The following is a 20320-nucleotide window of genomic DNA, read 5'->3' on the forward strand; positions in this document are numbered from 1 at the left end:
AGAACGAAAATCGAAGGCGAATGTGGTCATTACTTAACGGGGGAATAATACGGAACGGAAAAACGGAAGACGAACATTTCCATTATTTTCACAGAGAAATAATACAAAAATCGAAAGATGAACATGTTTCGTTATTTCAACGCAGAGTTTTGAAAATAATTCGGCTAAATAGAATTCTGCTACATTCTGCTTCATTACAAACATAAACATTTTCGTTTCAATGCACTGGTCTTAATGAAAATGTTCGATTTCGTATTCACTGTGCAAATAAAAATGCAATTAAATATGTTTCTCTGTTCTGTTGTCGAATGAAATTTTGCAATACTCTACTGTTCCAAAAAGAAACAATGGAATCTGCGGCAAAAGATCGATTGTATGACGTTAACGAATAATGAGAATAAATCGTGACCTCTTGGTATGTTGCAAATATGTTGGTCGTATGTGAATGAGAACGTTTGTTGCAGGTGAACGCTAGTTTCATGATGAATGTGACGGACAAACTTGGTGACAATCAGCAACTAATGACTATCGCAGGACTGGACTTCGAGATCATACCAGATAGTTTTGGTAACGGCAGATTACACGTGATTTGTCACGCCAACGTCTTTCATTTGTATAAAAAAGAAGCCTTTGTCCATTTAATGGAGGAACGCCCGCGTTTGGCATCTGTCTTAGGAACACGAGAATCTTCCCATATTGGTACGTTCTATGAATCTCACAAAACAAACGATCGGTAAACAATTTCCTTGATTTGTTGCCCCATATGAATAAAATTAAAAGCGAGCCACTTATAATGCCGGGCTTTATAATAACGAAGAGATTTAGTACAGTATGTTCGAATAAAGAGTTTTCTTAAAATATTTATAATTTCAATAATTGTAATGAAATATCCGATATCCCGTAATTTCCGTCCGTTTTGTAATTCTAATATTAAGATTAATTTCTTTTTTAATAATACCAGTGGAGACTGTTTAAAAATCTATTGGCGATACTCATGAGTAATCGTTTCTTGATGTTTATACAAAATTTTATTTTACTGAAAATTTAGTATAGATTTTTAATTACAGTTTAATTTCACAATAAGCATACTACGAAGTAAATGTTAATAAATCCGATTAGTATGTAGTCCACGGATAAAATGTTTATTCAATCTGTAAAGATCCCTAATAATTTGCTGGTGCGATGGGAAGTTGATAGAAAAATATTGACATTGTATAAACAAATAGTTGCGATAATATATGTTATACTGACGTTTATCTATTTTCTGTTGCAGGTAGCGCAGCGAAACACATTGAAGGGTGGTTCTATTTTAATGTTGCAGTTACGTTGTTACTGTGCAACCTGAGATAACATCGATGAACTGAGAATTCCGAGTTTTGTGGATGTGACTGTACCGGAGACGGGGGAATTGTTTGTAAAATTTTGAAATTAAGTGCGATGAAGGGAAAGGAAGCAGGAAAAAGGATCTTTCGTTAACATAAATATCGACCGTATGTTATTCGTGTAAATAGGATAAAAATTTAGCGAATTATCTACGTGTAATTGCGGCCCGCACGCAATCTCGTCGCAGCGAGATGAATTTATAATCTGATTAATATGTCATAATATTACATATTAGATTGAAGATACATCGCAGCAGGTATTCGCGAAATTATTTCAACGATATTACAACCGTGTTTTCTATCCTCCAAAAATGATTTTGATACCTCTTCTGTAACATTATAGCTACCGAAATGTATCTTACAACATTTCTAGGTGAAAGCTGTTATTATTTGAGAATGAGATTTTGAGTAAAAAAATAAATAACTCACCTTCGTTACTCTTGTCTGTTCATTTACTCAACCAGCCTCTCCCATCCGAATAGGTAACCAATTATTTTATTATACAGCATTTTTAAATACATGATTCAGAAATTTCACATTTTTTAACAATTTACACTAAAATGTCAGATGTTATCAAGCTCATTGTTACCGTTTTAAACACTTCAATAAAGTATAGTTAATCGAACACAGTTAATCTCAAACTGAAAGCAAAAATTGTTAAACGTAGTCTCTTTTTCATTGCATTATGAAATTTTTCAATAGACGCTCGTCACATTAAATGACAAAAATGAAAAAACTTAATTATATTTTGTCACATGGTATCGCAAACAGACTGTTTAATCAAATTATTTTGTCTGTGGAGTGAAATAAAATCCCATAGCGGTTTGTTAATATTTATTTTTCTCTACAGAATTTATGTTTACGTCAATGTACAAATAATTGAACATTTTCAATACTACGCAAAAATAAACAACATTGCAGTTTATTCTAGCATTTTCAAATAAATCAAATCTACTACAGTTTAAATGCATAATGATACCATTTGATGACAATGGTGAAGCAACAAAAATCACAGTGTTCGAACGCTTAATTTATAAAAATTGTTATATTATGCCTTGCGTGTGGTTCGTTTATAGCCTTGATTTTGGAGCTTCGTTTCGATGATGTCTACAGTCTGATCCCTAATTTTACATTTATCAAGACCCAGTTGTTCTACTTTGTCCATTTGTTCTGTGATATAATCAACTTTTCTGTTGAAATATTCTTTCGCCTCGGCAACATTTTTTTCGGTAAAATATCCAGTCCCAATGTCAATTAACACATTATCTACGTCTTTTAATCTCCCAGGAACGTACATTGATCCAGTCAGGGGTACAAGAATTTCATTCCCTGTAAAAGAGTTATTTTCATATTTTTATATCATGATATATTAAACATACTAGAAGGAACGATATCTTACCTTTCATAGCGGGAATCTTTTCGAGGCATGATCCCGATTCCTGAAACTCATTTTGAGCAGTTTTTAAAGTCTGCAATGATTCCTGGAAGATATCGAGTTCGTGATCCAGTTGCTGTTTCAACGCCGTCAGTTGATGCAGATCTAAGATCGTCAAATCAAGTTTTTGCAAGTGTTTCAAGTCTGTCATTAATAAATCCGACATTTTAATTAAAAATTACAACGCAAATGTTTCGACACTGTGCCGCAGAGATGATGACTACGATGTTATGTCACTGACGAGACATAGGAATAGAACTAACATTCTATTTATTTTCGTAGCTCGATTTTGCGAGACTCGAGAGCCCCATATACGTGACTCTCGCAGCGTTACATTACATCAAATGACATTACGATTCAATTTTGCATGATACAATTACAGCACGCATTTTTCAATTACAAATAAATTTTATACATATGGCACGAATGATTCGTTCCGCTATTTTTGTAAGGAGCAATGTAAATTTTGGCAAGAAATAACTGCTCCGAAAAATCTGAATTTAGCGCCACTCAGCGTAGTGGCAATACGCTCAAACTTTTAGACAATTTTACCGACAGTACATTTTCCTTGAAAATTAAGATGGCAGCGTCATCTTTCGCAGATAACTGAATCTTCAAATAATCTATCGACATGTGATAAGTTTAATCACGAACGAGGTATAGAAGCACAGAACAACTCGTTTTCTTACGCCCTCTACGCTGACAAACGATAAATGTTGAAACTAGATCCAGGAAAACGCGATCAAATCTGATCAAATACATACAGACTCCAAATTATATTACACACCCGTAGTAAAAATGAAGTATATGGAATATTCAGATCTTGTTAATACTAATATACACAAATAGTTTTCAGTTGGATTTTTTCACTGTTTTCTTGTTACAGTTCACGAGTTCTGTAGCCAGGAAAATTATTAGGGCAACAATTAAAGCTCTACCTATCAGGATCTTTCGCGTTCACGAAGAAGCCTCTTTGCAAACGGCATGACGTCGTCTATAAAACATTTAAAAACACAATGGAGCTATCAGGCCAAGAAAGGAGACTGCCAGTAGACTTCGGGTAAAACGTATCTAAATCGATACATTTTAGTTCTATTTTGTATATGTATACACGTTTAACATTGTAATTTATTTGGTCATAAATAAAGAATATTAATTGCAACGGTCAATGTGTTCTTCTTTCTCCCCCTGAACATGAACATTCGATAATAGAATTAAATTAATGTCTTCGAAAATTTCGGGAACAGCAACATTTTTGAAATTAGAGAAAATTAAGCGTTGTGTTAGGAGAATATGATAGTAACACAGGCAGCACGAAATTTCATGCCACCTCTTTTGCTATCATGTTCTCCTGGTTGAAATCCGAAAATTGCATAAATTTTCGAAAATACCGAAAATCGAATCTTGTATTAGGACAATATGATATCGAAGGAAGTGGCACAAAATTCAGTAGTATAAGTCAATAACATGTGAGACTGTATAAATTTTCCGAAATGTTTCGAAAATTGAGCTTTGCATTAGGAGAATATGATAATGAAAGAGGTAGAGCGAATTTCAGGAGTATAAGTCAATAGCGAGTCAGACCGTGGAAATTTTTCGAAAACCGAATTTTCTATTAGGTAAATTTCGAAATTCAGTAGTATAAGTCAACGACAAGTCGGATGTTCGAGAAAGATTGAGGGTTCAGTAATTGTATACGCAGATACGTCTTTTCATTACATTGTATTTACTTATTCATTGTTGATTCTTACATAAAATGATTGTGTTAAAATACAATACAAATGTTTACATGTAACATAGATTTCGTGTCAGTAACTGTGTTATCACACATGGTAATGTCCAGTAATTTAAGGTCAGCGTTATCTAGCGGTAGACTCGACAACTAATTGGTAACAACTATCCGGATTTAGCAGCAAGACGCACGACCGTCGTGCGGCGGGTCTGAGCAGAAGTGGATACGGGAAACCTTCTATAAGGGCACTCAATATTTTAGACAGTACTTCCCTTTGACCGTATAAACCTATGGCAAACCATATATATTATCTGTGCCGTCTCGCCCTAATGCGCCATGTATAGCGCCTATGGTACTCTCCTAAGCTGGCTCGAGAACTATGACCGCCACGAGAGCGTGCCAATAATTCTGAGGCCTGATAATGGTATGACATAATGATATCAAATATAACAATATAATTCGAATCAGTCATTTGTATTTGACAGATTTGATCATTTTAGTGGATCTAGTTCCAACATTTATCGTTTGTCAGCGTAGAGGGCGTGAGAAAACGAGTTGTTTTTGTGTAAGACACGAAACCCCATATGTGGTGATTGGTCTATTCCTATACCTCGCCCGTGGTTTAACCTCTAAAGCCTATATTTCCCGCCAAACATTTTTAAGCAACCTATATTTTAATTTTATTGTTAAAAATGACTGAAGAATCAAGTGAAAATGTGTTCGTGCTAAGGCCAATGATTTGTGAGCTCAATCAACTATCTATGCCGGATGGATCGGCGATGTTGATGCAAGGTAGATTAATATTAATCTTTTAGGTTTGACGAAATCTTTGAATAATTTATGTTTTAGGAGATACAACGGTTACTGCTGGTGTCTATGGGCCAATAGAGGCCAAAGCACAAAAAATGATGTATGACAAGGCCTCTGTGGAAGTGTCGTATGCTCCTATAAAGGGTCCAGCTAGTATGTGTAAAGCTGACATGTAAACATTGCAATATGCAGCCACACTTCAATGAAGTACTAATTGTATTTTTTAATTGTTTAAGAGGTTGATGATAGAATGACAGAAATGTATATAAAAGAGACATGCGAAGCTGCAATTATTACAACGTTTCATCCAGCAACATCCATATGTATTAATGTACAAGAATTGGAAGATTCTGGTGGGGTATGGCGTGTCTTCACGTATTATAATAAATGAATGTTTGAAGTTTATAATGCGAAATATACATACATCTTTCAGTTATTATGTTGTATATTGAATGCATCTTGCTTAGCACTTATTAATGCTGGAATTCCGATGAAATTTACCTTTGGGGCAGTTGGTTGCATGATAGAGGAAGATACTGAAAATATTATTTTGGATCCTGACAATACTCAATTGCAGGTACGATCGTCAAGACTTATACATACTTATAAATAACATTATTGTAATATATGTATTATCTCTTATTTGTAGAATGCTAGGGCTGAATTTACATTTGGATTTGATAGCATGAAAAAGGATGTCATATGCTGTCATACAGTAGGTCGCTTTACACAATCAGAGTTTTTTGAAGCAATGGATAAGTGTAAACAAGCCAGTCAACATGTATTTGATTTTTATAGGAACCTTGTAAAAAAGTATGCAAAAGCAATATAACATTTCTATATTTTTCTGATATGTGACTTTTAGTTGCCCCATCAATGTTTTAAGCTTATTGAAAGTTATATCACGATGATAATGAATTTTTATTCATAGTAGCTCATACAGGAGCTCATCCATTCGTCTGTGACGAATGTAGATTTCTCTGTTACTAATAATTTGTATTGAAATTATTTACATTATATCATTCAAGGAATTTATTCTTATAAATGATTACAATCGTGGTTAGAGAATAAAGACATTATCTAATTTATTATGAAATATGATACTAAAATTAAAGTTTCGGACCAAAATGGTTTAGTGTTGAAGTAATTATTCAATTAAAGTAATTTATATCCTCTGTTTATATCTATATAACAACATTACTTATCATTTGAAACATATTGAGTGTTTTGTAGTAGTTCATAATAAATCCGGAAATATTACAGTGGCGCTAATCATAGTTTGAATCTGAACGGTGCAATTGTTTTGATCATTGGCGGGTTTATTTCACTGTTGAAAGTACAACACCTCGTTTGTTTATACCTCCTGCAACGATTAGCGAATAAAAGTTAAATATTGTATCTAGCAATAGAAACGAAAAATTAGTCGATATGGAGAAATTAAATTTTCCATCAGAAAATATTTTAAAACAAGCCATCGCAGAAATAGAAGAACCACTATTATTTAAAAAAATGTTGCAAGATGAAGCAGGTGCATATACCTGGAAATTATTAGATTGGAAATTATCCGAGTTGATCGAAAAGTTTGGGAATTCCAAGCTGCCTTTCCGAATTGGTTGTAATTCTCGATCCAAGGTACATTAGTAACATCTTCCATGTGTATCTTTTTTCATTTACTAGTAAATTTCATCTACTATTCAAATTTTTCATTTTTAGCGTCCACAATGGGAGGTGGATTGCCTTGAGACATCAATGACATTATCAGAGTTTGTTAAAAGCGTAGAATTGAATGGTGATGACTTTGAAGAATGGTCCTATTTCGACTATAAATATATGAATGAATGGTTCAAAGATAAACCTGAGATATTAGAATCTATACAGTGGAAAAGGTTTGGTTTTGAGAAGACAGGAAATGATTCTACTCTTTGGATAGGAAGCAAAGGTGCACATACAAATTGTCACCAAGACTCTTATGGCTGCAATTTAATAGCACAGATTCAAGGAAGGTTAATCGAGTTTAAATTTTGTTCTTCTATAATTAATTCTTTGGTTCTCGAAAATTTCGAAACTCTCGAGAATATTTGATAATTCCGGTAAATTAATTGTTATTAATAAAGAAATTATTTTAGGAAACAATGGTTGCTGTTTCCCCCAAGTTCGACCAGTGGTCTTCAAGTAACAAGGATTCCGTATGAAGAATCAACAGTGTATAGCAAATTTAATTTCTTTGCCCCAACCGAAGAAGATGAGAGAAACATATTAAAAATAGAGGATAAACCAAAATTAGTAACCCTCGAACCAGGAGATGTCTTATTTGTTCCTGCGGGGTGGTGGCATTATGTGGAGTCATTGGAATTATCTATTAGTGTTAATATATGGCTACCAATTGCAACTGACAATATATCACGGGTCAAAGAAGCTCTTGTGAAATTAATTGTAGCCAGAGTTGGTAAAAATATTTGGAGAAATTCTGACAAGGTTCACGGTTCATTATCTGGTTGCATGAAATTGGTAATATACGATGAAAATGTACAAACATTTTATTATGCTTTGTAAAATTCTTTCAGTCTGTAATTAAAATATTTTCAACAGCTGGACGTTGCTCTTGGAGAATGTAAAAATACAGAATATGTAGAACCAACTTGTAAAATCACAAACCATACTAAATGGACAGCAAATGAGTTTGCAATGCAATATCCACATTGCGTGAAACTCCTACAGGAACTTGAAAAATCAGAATTGGAAGATCTTTTAAGAATGAAAAGAGAAAGATTTCCTGAAGGCAATATTGAATCGGTAATAATCAGCACTTCTGAATCCGAAGCTGAGTGTGAATCTGAAGTTGGGTTTGTCTCTGACCCTACAGATGCCTTAACTCATAAATTGGCTGAAGATATTGTAAACGCATTTTGTCACCCTGATGTTATTAATAAAGTGACAAACTTGCTGCTATCTTCTTAAATCTTCATATCTAGAAATGGTTAATTATTACACAGCAGACCATTATGTAAAATGAGAATTTTCTTTATTAACTACAAGATGGAGGAACCATCTAGCAATTTCTTTCTTTCTGTAATATTTTTATAAGTTAAAAATAATATGTTTATGTGATAGAATTCTTTTAATTCATTCGTTCTTCTAAATTGCATCTCATTTTTGTCAAATGCATAAAATCCATAATTTATTAAATATACATGGATAAAGACATGAACAATTTTGTTTTTTATGTTTCTGATTGACATTTGAACATAACTATTCTTCGTTTCATTAGAAATGTTTTAATACAAATGAATGTAAATATGTATATACATATGTAGTTTTGCCTACGATATCATTGTTGATCGATATAGGTTAATACTGTCTGACATGTCAGAAGTGTTCCCCACCTAATCATTGTGTGTTTATCTATTATTGAAATCATTGGTGTCCATATAAATTACAATGGGTTTATTAACTGTTCTTAAAAAATTGAAGCAAAAGGAAAAAGAAGTGCGCATTCTAATGTTGTACGTATCTACTTTCTGCTATCTCTTTAGTAATTTTGAGGTTATCAGAACGTTCGCTGTCACTTTCATCGAAAGTGTTTGTTTAGTGATAGTATAATTTTACTCGAAGCGATTCGGCGACACTTTTTGTAAAAATTTATATTTGTAATTCAATAAAGAGCATTCAGTAAAAATATAAAGTGTTCCCTAACCTATGAGAACATTTGTTTTTATAGAGGCTTGGATAATGCTGGTAAGACAACAGTGTTAAAAAGGATCATTGGAGAACCAATCGACACAATATCTCCAACCCTCGGTTTCAACATCAAAACTTTAGACCACCGTGGATATAAGCTGAATATATGGGACGTCGGTGGTCAGAAATCTTTGCGCTCCTATTGGAGAAATTACTTTGAATCCACTGATGGACTTATTTGGGTAATTGACAGTGCAGATAGAAGAAGACTGGAAGATTGCAAAACGGAATTGTATAAACTCTTAAAAGAGGAAAGATTGGAGGGTGCAAGTCTCTTAATACTAGCGAATAAGCAAGACATGTCTGGAGCAATGTCCTCATCAGATATCGCAGAACTTTTGGAGCTGCCTAATATTAAAACACATCATTGGCAAATATTTAAGTGTTCAGCAGTCACAGGAGAAAATCTGGTAGAGGGAATAAATTGGATTGTGGACGACATCTCTGCGAGAATATTTTATATAGACTAACACTGCAAAAGTGACCCAGTCTATGCAATTCAATGTTGCTAGTATTGTAATTTTTTACTTTATTTATTTTCCATCTGTTGATAAGTGAAGCTACGAGATTATTATTTTTTACTTGACAAACTGTTTACACAATTATTATTGTTAGAAGAACTTAATAAACTCATAATTTTTCTTAACAGTTTCATTTCCTTTTCTTCAAATTATATATTATTGCTTCTGTTACTTTTTTATCTTCACTTTCTTTGTCTTCGCCTTTTTCGTCGTCTTTGATTCAGTGTCTTCAGTCTTCTTCTTTTTCTTTGATTCAATGCCTTTAGTCTTTTTCCTCTTCTTCTTCTTAGGCTTTTCCGGTGGAAGTTCTGTGTTAGGATATTGCACCATGTAAACCGACTTTAATAGAGCTAGATTCACAGTATGTCTTGGACCAGCAAATGCCTTGGTAATCGCGTCTACCAAAGTTGGAGACAGCTTCAGCTTAAAGCTTTTCACTAGTTGCAGAAAGCGTGCTGTAAACGAAAATTTATAAAATTAATTAATCATTTCTGTACTGCTTTTCTAACGTCACAATCATGAAACGAACTTTACGTACATCTAGGGATAAAGCCATCCTCGAGAGAAAGTACAAAGTGCCCGAAATTCCTACGCTGTCTTTTCTTTTTCGGTTTCATTGCCTCATAGTTCGCCCTCTTGAACAGCAGTACCGTCACATCCGGTCCTACGATCTTGTGGTTGCTAAGTATTCCTCCTAATTTAACTTGAAGCCAAGGTTTACCCTCCTCGATCGCTTGTAGTTCGGGTATTGCGTTTTTATTCGCCCAAATATTCGTGAGGTCCAAAACTCGTAGCTTACTTTCCGGAGACACATTCGGGGTGACTGCTCGGATAAGTTCAAACGCACCCTCTGCTTTCAAGGGGTTGTTACCTAAATACAACTCCTCTAGCATCATATTCTTTGACAGACCTCTGGCGATGAGTACAGCGTCCTCCTCGTTGAACCTGTTTCCTAGAAAGAGGCATTGTTATACTATTTCAAACTGTGCCACGATCCACAGTGCGTTGTCTAATGGACAACAAATAAAAGAATCAACTTTTACGTTGACAGAGGATCCTCACAGGAGTGTTTCTTGGTATTTATTTCAAAGATAAGGAGTGTTATTATAAGAAACAAACGAGCGCCCATCATGTCTGGATACCTTCTAGTGTGCAAGTTTCATTAAATTTTTTTCATTATTTCCTCATGGAGTTTGTTATTGAAGGTAAGTACTTCCTACTTTTATATTCTTGTGATTTTTCTTTCTACTTTATTGGTATTAAATTGACTATATAAAATTCCACGTTTTTGCTAACTTTATTTAAGGTTTTAAAAAATACTAAATACTATTTATAAAAAGATTACTCAAAATACACTAATTTGTTAACGTGTGCATACATACGTCATTGATAGCTAAGATATGGTTTTTCCCCTCAATTCCCATTGCACTCAACGCACTGTGCGATCATCGGAAACAGAAAAATTAACGTTCGAGAACTATATCCGACGAGCAAAATGTTACCGGTCAGGTGTAGCTTCTTCAAGGGTGTAGACCGGGACAATAATATCCGAAGTTGGTTTGCGCACTCGTTGCCCAATGCGTTCCACGATAGATCAAGCTCCACCAACGTGTCGTTGGCGTCGATCGCTTTGCTTAATTTCTTCCACGTTTCCGCAGTGTACAAGGAATTCCATGACAGGCCTAGATACGTCAACGTGTCGGAGGACGCGATCAAATGTTGCAGATCATTCACGGCAGATTCGTCTAAATGATTGTCGTTCAAAACAAGTTTCTTTAAGTGATCGCTTTGGCAAACTCCTAATCCAATGTATTCGAGGCCCTCGGCGCCGAGGTTGCAATCGGTGAGATCCAAGTTGGTCAACGTGTGGCTCTCTGAAATCCCATCTTGCAGTCTCCAAGCGCCACTTGCCCCTATTCGACATCCTGCTAACAGCAAAGTATGGATAGTGTTGTTCTTTTCGAGTAACTCGTTGAGGTGGTAGCAAGAATCCTCTGACAGCCAGTTTCCCTGAAACGAAAACCAACGGTGTCAGAAGACGTCGACCAAAATCTCGGAAAGATTTGACAAGCAAGCCAGACTCGAAGATAAGAAACATAAGAAATATTTGATGTCACCGTAAGATTAACCACTTCCACCGTATGATTCGTCATCAGGGCCTCGCAGAGGGGTCTAACTGTCCTCGGATTAATTCCGTAGTACTGCAGACTGATTTTATTCGAGTGCAACATCTTTTCTATTGCCTTTATCGGCTGCAGCTTGGTCTTCCTCACCATGTGTTGGAACAACTTTACATTGTCGTGTATGTAGCTTTCCGCATGCTCTTGGAGGATCCAAAATGCAGGTATTATGCCAGGGTCGTCAGGCACCGGAAACGAGGTGTAAAGATTGCGCAGTTTCAGCTGAGAGTTGCTGATCTCGATGTCTCTGAGACAGTTGTAGCGAGAGCCCTCCGAGGTCACTTCGCTACCCTCTTCGGGTTCATCTTCGGGCGTGATCAACGTTTCTTCGGATCCTTCGGTCTCTTCCTTCAGCTGGAAGTTCCATGCGGATGTAGAAGTTCTTATACTCGAGTTACGGTTGTCGACGTCAGAAGTTAGAGCATAAAATTACACCGATCAGCTGGCGCAGTTTCTCCCTTCTCTCTTCGGACTTAGCCGCGATTCTCTCGGCGCTTTTGTCGCGAAATCTCAACACCAGGTCCGCGTATATGTCTATCAGCTCTGGCGGCTTCAACTTCGTTTTCTTTTCCACCTTTTCTTCAATTTCTTCGTCGAACTCTTTGCCCTCGTCTTCGTACTCGTAACACTCGGCCTCGTCCTCGTAATACGCCGGCCATATTTGGTAATCAGAGTAGTCCGATACCTCGGTGAGATGGTCATACTGAAAAATGATCTCGTTACTTCTTGATCAGGATTCGGTGAAAAGGAAAATCGTTGTATACCCCAATTTCCATTTCCATTTTTTAGGCCTGTCTAAATCGACAATTTCTCCTTTCTTCTCCGGCTGTTAAATGTGTCGGCGATTACGCTTTCTTCGCGTAAATGAAGTTTCATTTCACTCCGTTGATTCGTTAACGAGATTCTGTTCTTCTCCGTGCGACACGTACCAATAAAATGAGCCGATGGAAATTCGAGCGAAGTTTATGGAAATAAGATTCAGGTTATATTTACTGTTTTGTTATTGATAAACGGTTGCTTTTAAGAAGCCACGCGATGTCAAGGGGCTGAAAGCTTGCAGGCGCCATGAATAATTGATTAAAAAATTCTGATCCAAAGATGTTTCACCGTCGGATACTTTACAGCTTACGCTAATCGGGATTATCGAGGGTTATTATATTAGGTCGTCGCATAAGTTCGTGCCGTGGATATGTTTATATTATTCACCATTGAAAAGTATTTTAATGAAAAATCGCAGAAATTTTATATTGACGGTATGATGTCTTTGCCAAAAATGGTCAGAAGAGGTTGTGGAATTTTATTTTTAGAATTTAAATGGTACAAGAGTAAACAGCACGAACTTATGGGACGACCTAATGTTTGAATTTAACGCGTGTTCCAATTAACGCGTATTTTGAATTGCATTTTTAATTATGTACATTGCTGCTTTGAATGTAGAAGTGTTCAATATTGCATAATATACTTACGGAGAAGTAAACATCGATAAAAATCGATTTTTTTATTAACTACGATGATGCACTTCCTAAAAATATCTGCAAAAATTAAGAACATTGCTCTCGACGATATCTCACTGCTGAATTTTTATAAAACAGGTGTCTCTAAAAATTCTATGAGAAATACGCATTTTTCTAACATGTTTGCATAATCCGAAATATCTGAGAAAATACGCATTAATTAATTAATTATAATAAGACGCAACTACCACAATGAAATAAACGTGGCGATCGGATAACTTTAATACAAACTCAGTAATTGTAAAATTCTGGAATTTCTTTAAACATTGATTTTCCAGTAAAAAATCCTGTTTACTATTAGGTGGAATATTCGTGAATTTTTTGTTAAGCAGACCAGAAGAAATAGAGCATAATTCATTAAACCGTGCTGACTCTACAACTACCCTTGTGGCAGGGGTACCGACTTGAAGCTTGCCACAGAGGGTTTTCTTTGGGCCCCACGGCCCTATGGTACGATGAAAGATCGATATGATTTGGGGGCACTTTATCCGGCTGTCCCTTTAACCGTGTACTACCGTAATGACCCCGTTAAAGTCGCCGTGTCTTCTCTCCGGTTGTCGCGGCCGATTCGCAGCCTTGGACGTGCGCTTTCTCAAGGCGTCTGATTTACGCCGCGGCGCGCGTCGTCGATCTCGGAACACGCGGTTCACACGGGCCTTATTCGGCTACCGGCAGGGCTGACTCATTTACCGGGTATTCGTCAAGTGGCTCTTCTGGGCCATTGTATTGTAATTTCGACAGATCGTTCATTCAACGGTGGTCACGCGGGCGTCCGCGGCCCGTGGTCAAGATCGCCCGATGCCTACCGTTGTCTCGGCCACGAAATTGCCCACACTGGGCCTTTGTTGATCGCAGACGCGCTTTCGATGATAATGAACAGCATTATCCTCAATGAAACGATCTATTGAAATCTGTGGCGCGACGAAATCCGGATCCGTGTGCCACGAGGTTGTTCACCGCCAGCTTTCCAACCATTTTACGCTCCTATTATATATCTCAAACGGAAAACAGGCCCCCGTGGATTTTCAACGAGTCCCTCTCGTCGGATTGCCTTGGAACATGTCATCGCCAACGATGACGCAAGCACGAAGAATTGTCACGACAAAGTAAGAGCGAAAATTGGGGTGTGGATCGGGACCATTGTGTGGAAAGTGAAACCTAACACTAGGTTTACGGAACACTAAAAGCGACTATTCTACGTTACCTTGTATCCAGATTTTTATCCGTTTTTCATAGCATTTACCAAAAGAAATAAATTTCAAATTTACGGTCTCGATAATCGTAAATTGAAAAATACAGTTTTGTTATAGCAGGCCCTATCATGACCGATGGAGGCGTTAATAAGTACTTGACAAGAGTAATACATCTACGGATATTAACAGATGTATTAAATTTTATTATTGGCAGATAAATTAAATGTTCAAGTCTTACCGATTTTTGCCAAATTTTTTAGGAAAATCGAGCACTGCGCGAATCTTTTAAAGTCCTCGCATGTCGCATCGTTTGTCTCCTGGTTGCGGCCGATTCGCAGCCTTGGACGCGCGCTGAGATTGCATAAAACGCTCGGAAAGTAGAAGCGTCCTGTTGCAGGCCGAACTGCAGCTGCTCCCGGAAGGCACGTTTACCATCGATTCTGCGTTCCCGGTGATTTGAATGCAACCGGCGCGGCGCGGCGCGGCGCGGCGCGGCGCGGGCGTCGGGCGTAGAGCGCCACGTGAGAGAATTCGTTCGTGGGTTCACGTCAACAATGAAAAGACGACACACGGTCTCGAAGGGTTGTACTTTTTATTGAAACTTTTTCAATCTTCGTAACCTTAGGTGAGAAAAACTTGGCGCGGAGGGGGTTGAGGGGGGTGGGGGTGGGTGGCGCGGTCGGAAGGAGCTTATTTATTTACACGCACTTACTCGTACACATCTTTTTCCTTCGGTATCTGACACGGGGGCTGATCACATCTATTCGATTATCCATTAGCTATCTACGGTGGACCTAGGGCACTAATTCCTCGGGTGCGATAGAAATTGTGCGCTCGTCGTCGATCGTGTCTCGCCGACCGACTGGGCGCGCGTGGAAGAAGGAACGTTCGAGGAACTATTGTCCGTGGCCTCTTAATAATTAATACAAAACAATAAAATAAAAATAATATAATATAAAATAATATAATATATATATATTTTTTTTTCATCGGTTCTATATATATATATATTTTTGTATAATAATATAGATTTCTTTATAAAATAAAGTATCTGTTATAAAAAATTTTTTTCCTTCCGTTTTAGAACTTACGGGTACCGCGCCTAATACGAGTTATGCGCCTTCCTCTTCGTTTAAAGTCTAGTTTACGCGCGATTTCGTGCGACCAGCTGATCGCGACACGCTGGAACGATACTAAAAGAAGAAGGATAGATACATAAAAATTGCACATCTAAGGGGGGGAGGGGAGGGTTTGGAAGAGGTCGAGGAAGAACGTAGGACTAAAGGGGAGGTTCAAGGGAGCTTGGTAAAAGGGTGAGGACGTGGAACTATGTACGTTGGGGCTCTATTTACACCGACGACGCCATATTGTAGCTCCGAATGGCGTCGGTCAAGTTGATCGCTCTCGATCCACGAAATAGGAGAAATTTGATCGATTTACAATTGAGAATAAAACGCTAATCTGCTCGCGAGAAGCTGCACATGGTGTCGATTTATCAAGTTGGTTTCATATTTTTTCGGCATCTGGAAGATCTACAGACTGTTCCTGCGAAAGAAGTGGCCGAGGACGTTGTCGATCACGATGCTGTCCTTCTCGTTTGTGATTTTTGAGCGAGAAACTATCTTGCCGACGTCTCGAGCTCTTTCTTTCCAGGGACAGTGATCGATCACCGACGGTCATTAGTAGATTGCGGATTTTATGCAAAATAAAAATTACATAGACGTCTATATCTCTTCTCGATAATTTTAATGAGCTGCAAAAGAATGCAACACCATTTTTTAAATTGTTCAAATGTTCATGCTGCTTTGCATTTGATCTACTCATTTTTTCGTATAGACGCATAAAATCCGTAGTCTAGTCATTTTATCGGGGGACCAATAGGATGGGACGGGGACCGGTGATAGGGGGCGAGAATGAGAAAGTCTTACGCACAATATCCTCTCTCTCTTTCTCTTTCTCTCTCTCTCTCTCTCTCTCTCTCTCTCTCTCTCTCTCTCTCTCTACGAGTATCACAATAATGTCGTCCGACGGAACGTCCGAAGCCTGCGTTCGCGCAGAATAGTTTGCCTACGTCTCTACGAATGCCCGCATCACTCGGACATCTCAGCTTCGGAGAATGGAAGGGGACCATGATCTATCATGGCCGACGATTAACGCGGATACAACGTCGAATCTTAAACCTTAAGACAGTTCCGGTGATTAGAATGGGGGGGGGGCGGGGGTGTGTTTGTGTGTAGTGTGAACGGGGTTTACAGGAGATACAAGCTTAGCGAAATTAATAAGTACGAGTTATGTACATATGTACAACGATAGAACGACTCGGCGTTATCGGTATAATTTTGTATCGTCGATCGGTTATTGTCGTGTGTCGTGGAGCCGCTGGAAGTACAGGGGACAGGTAGACGGAGAACGTTAAGCCGGTCGCACCTCGAGACACAGGGTGTAGAGATGAACGTTACTCGACTCGTAGGAGGTCCAACTTGGAAAGGCGAAAATTCTTTAGGCCGTTTCAGTTCTCGATCTACCTACATCCGTTTCGTTTACCGTCTGCGAACTCTTGCAGAACAGGATCTACCGATACCCTTCCGGATTCGCGCTTAGAAATACACAGTACGACTGCTACGCACAGAAACGATTCGCATCGACCAATAACATTGCACAACAGACTTCCACCTCCATTCGAGCTTTGAGTACGCGTTTCTTATAGATCTCGGAGCGTTCTCGGCACGCGAGAATCTAGAAGGACGCCCGTTCAAATGTTCGAAGTTCAAACATACTACGTTGTACAGTGTGATTCCGATGGCCCTTTCTCGCAACGCTCTTATTGTCCTTAAACTGTCGGCATAAAGTTACACGTGTACAGTCAACACTTGATGGGGCACCGACGTCTGGCTGGTTCCCGGCTGTTGATGAGAATACGATGGTTCCTGTAGTCTGGGTTTGCTGTACGGTTTATGGAGTCCCTCCTCGTAGCTGAAGCTGGCCGTGTTGTTCCTCGCCTCCGCGCTCGGCGCCTTGTAAAGAGGCGGCAGACGATGTCTACCCTCTTCGGAGACCATCTCCAAGCTCTCTTCCGTTCCGGTGAGAGCGCCCAACGAGGTTCCCGAGAGCGGCCTCACGACCGAGACTCTCGGCTCGCCTTGATCCTGTTCCTTCAAAGGGTTCGCGTATCTCCTCAGGTTCTCCTCGTTCTGAAGATTGTTCGACTTCTCGTCCAGATCGCTGCGATGTCTGTGCAACGAGGTCTCGCTGCTGGTCGTCGCCGTCAGGCTGGACCGTTGCCTGACAGACCGGAGGTACCACAGCCCGCCGAACAGGGCCAACACTAGCACAGTGGCTAGAGCACCGCCGAGTACGGCCACGTAACTGCCAGCGCTGCTGGAGTTCACAGAGCTCGGCTCGCTGAGCAAGGCCGTCTCCACCTTGACCTCCAACACGGAGGCCAGGGCGAGAGGCCTGCCCAGGGGTCTGCTGAGAGCTTCGCCGAGGTCTCTGGCTGCGTCCGCGGCGGCTTCCGAGAAGATGGTCACCTCCACCGTGTCGTTGTCTCCTGGCTTCAGATCGCACAGAAGGACGATCGATTGTGGCCTCCTGGGATCGGCCAGCAGCTTCCTCAGGCGTCTGCAGAGGATTTCCACCGAGGTACCCGCGGCCAAGTTGTCTCTTCTCAACAAGATGGTGAGCCTGGAGCAGGTTGGACCCGGGGTAGATTGTCCAGGCCAGCAGGATGGCGGTGCCGGTAGAGCTGGGGGACCGACTCTTCTGCCGGTCTCCACCGGTCTGCATTCACCCCAGGCCGGACATGGTGGCGAGAGACAGCTCTCGCTGGGGGATGGCACGCAAACTTCGTGAGCGAGGCATGAAGTGCCGTTCAGACAGTTGCCGGGCCCGCACCAGATATTGCTGCATTGGTTCTTTCCGTTCCTACACTCGCAGATGTTGCAGTCGTCGTCCCAGCTGGCGACCATGCATCCTGGACCCCCGGCGGTGCGGATCTCGCAGCGAGCGCCGCTTCTACCTGGCGGACAGACGCAGGAATAGCTCGCTATACCGTCCACGCAGGTGGAGCCACCGGTACACGGATCGCTGGCACACTCGTTCACGTTGATACGGCAGTCGGGACCGGTGAATCCTGGGGCGCATTCGCATCTAAACCAGTTGATCCCGTCGACGCATTTGCCGCCGTTCAGGCAGGGCAACGGCTGGCAGTCGTCGACGTCTCGCCGACAGTTGGGCCCTTCGAAGCCCTCTCTGCAGACGCAACGGTAGTTACCGTCGGCGGTGTTCACGCAGGTCGCGCCATTCTCGCAAGGACTGCTCGCGCACGACGGAGAAGCTATGTGGCAGGCGGCGCCCTCCCAATCCGGAGGACAATGGCAAGTGAACCCGTCCCCCCGATCCTGACATGTTCCTCCGTGACGACACGTTCCCGGCTCGCAGTGACCACCACGGAGGGCGCAGGTCTTGCCCTTCCAACCGCCTCTGCAGATGCAGGTGAAGTCCGCGACACCGTCCACGCAGGTGCCGTTGTTGCGGCACGGGGAGTTCATGCACTCGTCTACATCTGCAAGAGAATCATTGTTTTATTACTCTCAGCTGCTTTAAGAATTCTTTTCTTTTGATCGGTTCTACCGTTAAGGTCGATTTCTTAACCCTGCTATGGTCCAATTTTCGTACAATTATGAAATATAAAACCATCTTTAACACAACGCGGACTTAGCATCAGGACTAAAGAAGTTACTCAATTTTAATGGCATTAATGAAGTAAAAATGTGAATGGGACAAACAAACCGCGGCAGGATTAACAACCCATTTTCAGACTTCACAAATTATTTTGTACTATAATTGCTATCGATTCTTTGACCAATACTTTCTTAATGTAATGTCTGGTCATATAATCCAAAAGAATACACATTGTATCTTTAAAGCATGTAGTGATTTTTAATGAAAGTGTTCTTGATCGAGAGTTATGATTTTTTTAAAAAACTGGGTCCCATATTAGGTTACTTTACTATATGTAGGACTTTAGGGAAAAGAGGGTACTCGAATCCACGTTCCCAAATCTCCGAACGTATTTGATCGGGGGGATCCTGATTCCACACATATATTTTTGTGTTTCATTTAAGTGTCCGGGGCTACCCCTATGTCGAACGGAAACGAGTACTCACCCTGATCGCACAGATCCCCGCTCCAGCCCTCCCTGCAAATGCACTGGAACGAATTGACCAGGTCGACGCAGGTACCGCCGTTCAGGCAAGGGCCGCCCCTGCAGTCGTTGATGTTCTCGTGGCAATGCATCCCGGTGTAGCCGGGGTCGCAGATGCATCTACCGCCGCTGCATCTGCCTCTGCCGGCGCACGGAGTACCCTCGCTTCCGCAGCCGGCCTCCTCGTCCATGACACCGAACTGCGGGTTGTGAGAGGCTGGCTCGGAGCAATTCTTCCCCTGCCATTGTACCGGGCAGTGACAATAGTAATCGGTCTGCGTGTTGAAGCAGGGCGCCGAGTTCCTGCACGGGTTCGGGCTGCAATGGTCCCTGTCGATCTCGCACTGATAACCGGTGAAGCCGACCGGGCAGACGCACTCGTACGCGTTCACCAGGTCCCTGCACTCGCCGCCATTCTGACAGGGCTTCGAGGCGCACTCGTCAATGTCGACGTCGCAGTCCTTGCCCGAGTAGCCCGCGGTGCAGCTGCAGTGATAATCATCGACCAGATCGATGCAGAGTGCCCCGTGCTGGCACTGTCCCACGCAGTCGTTGATGTTTTTCGTGCAGTTCTTGCCCTCGAACCCGCTCGTGCAGCGACACCTAATG

At 40.5% G+C, this 20320-nt stretch overlaps 7 protein-coding genes across 9 annotated transcripts in view; 4 read left to right on the forward strand and 3 right to left on the reverse strand.

Moving 5' to 3' along the window:
- The window catches only part of LOC143363053 (uncharacterized), a 77269-nt gene extending 75458 nt beyond the window's left edge, over window positions 1-1811 (forward strand). For both annotated transcript variants that reach the window (XM_076803671.1, XM_076803672.1), the window contains 2 exons: window positions 465-699; window positions 1274-1811. In XM_076803671.1, coding sequence (XP_076659786.1) covers window positions 465-699; window positions 1274-1350 — 312 coding nt within the window. In that variant the 3' untranslated portion in view covers window positions 1351-1811. The remainder of the gene's footprint in view (window positions 1-464; window positions 700-1273) is intronic.
- Window positions 1812-2211: 400 nt separating this feature from the next.
- Window positions 2212-5896, reverse strand: LOC143363070 (prefoldin subunit 5-like). Of its 2 annotated transcripts, XM_076803699.1 has the most exons (3): window positions 5784-5896; window positions 2782-2922; window positions 2212-2711 (listed from the first exon to the last, which is right to left on the reverse strand). In XM_076803699.1, the coding sequence occupies exons 1-3, from the start codon at window positions 5815-5817 to the stop codon at window positions 2431-2433; spliced, it is 456 nt and encodes a 151-aa protein (XP_076659814.1). In that variant the 5' UTR covers window positions 5818-5896; the 3' UTR covers window positions 2212-2430. The 2 variants fall into 2 exon arrangements, with proteins under 2 accessions (XP_076659814.1, XP_076659813.1); XM_076803698.1 differs by lacking the exon at window positions 5784-5896 and having other exon boundaries at window positions 2782-3135.
- Rrp46 (exosome complex component Rrp46) lies at window positions 5040-6209 on the forward strand. Its single transcript, XM_076803697.1, has 5 exons — window positions 5040-5341; window positions 5399-5512; window positions 5596-5717; window positions 5793-5936; window positions 6009-6209. Exons 1-5 carry the CDS (start codon window positions 5242-5244, stop codon window positions 6189-6191), a joined length of 663 nt encoding a protein of 220 aa, XP_076659812.1. The 5' UTR covers window positions 5040-5241; the 3' UTR covers window positions 6192-6209.
- Window positions 6210-6663: 454 nt separating this feature from the next.
- Hspbap1 (HSPB1 associated protein 1) lies at window positions 6664-8650 on the forward strand. Its single transcript, XM_076803643.1, has 4 exons — window positions 6664-6991; window positions 7073-7362; window positions 7486-7867; window positions 7949-8650. The coding sequence occupies exons 1-4, from the start codon at window positions 6788-6790 to the stop codon at window positions 8315-8317; spliced, it is 1245 nt and encodes a 414-aa protein (XP_076659758.1). The 5' UTR covers window positions 6664-6787; the 3' UTR covers window positions 8318-8650.
- A 44-nt stretch (window positions 8651-8694) lies between these two features.
- On the forward strand, window positions 8695-9743 carry Arl2 (ADP ribosylation factor-like 2). Its single transcript, XM_076803371.1, has 2 exons — window positions 8695-8862; window positions 9078-9743. The coding sequence occupies exons 1-2, from the start codon at window positions 8798-8800 to the stop codon at window positions 9565-9567; spliced, it is 555 nt and encodes a 184-aa protein (XP_076659486.1). The 5' UTR covers window positions 8695-8797; the 3' UTR covers window positions 9568-9743.
- Window positions 9744-9780: 37 nt separating this feature from the next.
- Window positions 9781-12580, reverse strand: LOC143362995 (uncharacterized). Its single transcript, XM_076803571.1, has 6 exons — window positions 12563-12580; window positions 12316-12501; window positions 11736-12218; window positions 11121-11628; window positions 10157-10570; window positions 9781-10073 (listed from the first exon to the last, which is right to left on the reverse strand). Exons 1-6 carry the CDS (start codon window positions 12578-12580, stop codon window positions 9787-9789), a joined length of 1896 nt encoding a protein of 631 aa, XP_076659686.1. The 3' UTR covers window positions 9781-9786.
- A 3412-nt stretch (window positions 12581-15992) lies between these two features.
- Window positions 15993-20320, reverse strand: part of Ser (protein serrate) — a 78845-nt gene continuing 74517 nt past the window's right edge. Inside the window, exons 5-6 of the mRNA XM_076803282.1 lie at window positions 19674-20314; window positions 15993-19069 (exon numbers count right to left, since the gene is read on the reverse strand). Coding sequence (XP_076659397.1) covers window positions 17355-19069; window positions 19674-20314 — 2356 coding nt within the window. The 3' untranslated portion in view covers window positions 15993-17354. The remainder of the gene's footprint in view (window positions 19070-19673; window positions 20315-20320) is intronic.

Source organism: Halictus rubicundus, chromosome 18, assembly GCF_050948215.1.
Source record: "Halictus rubicundus isolate RS-2024b chromosome 18, iyHalRubi1_principal, whole genome shotgun sequence".
NCBI classification, from domain to species: domain Eukaryota; kingdom Metazoa; phylum Arthropoda; class Insecta; order Hymenoptera; family Halictidae; genus Halictus; species Halictus rubicundus.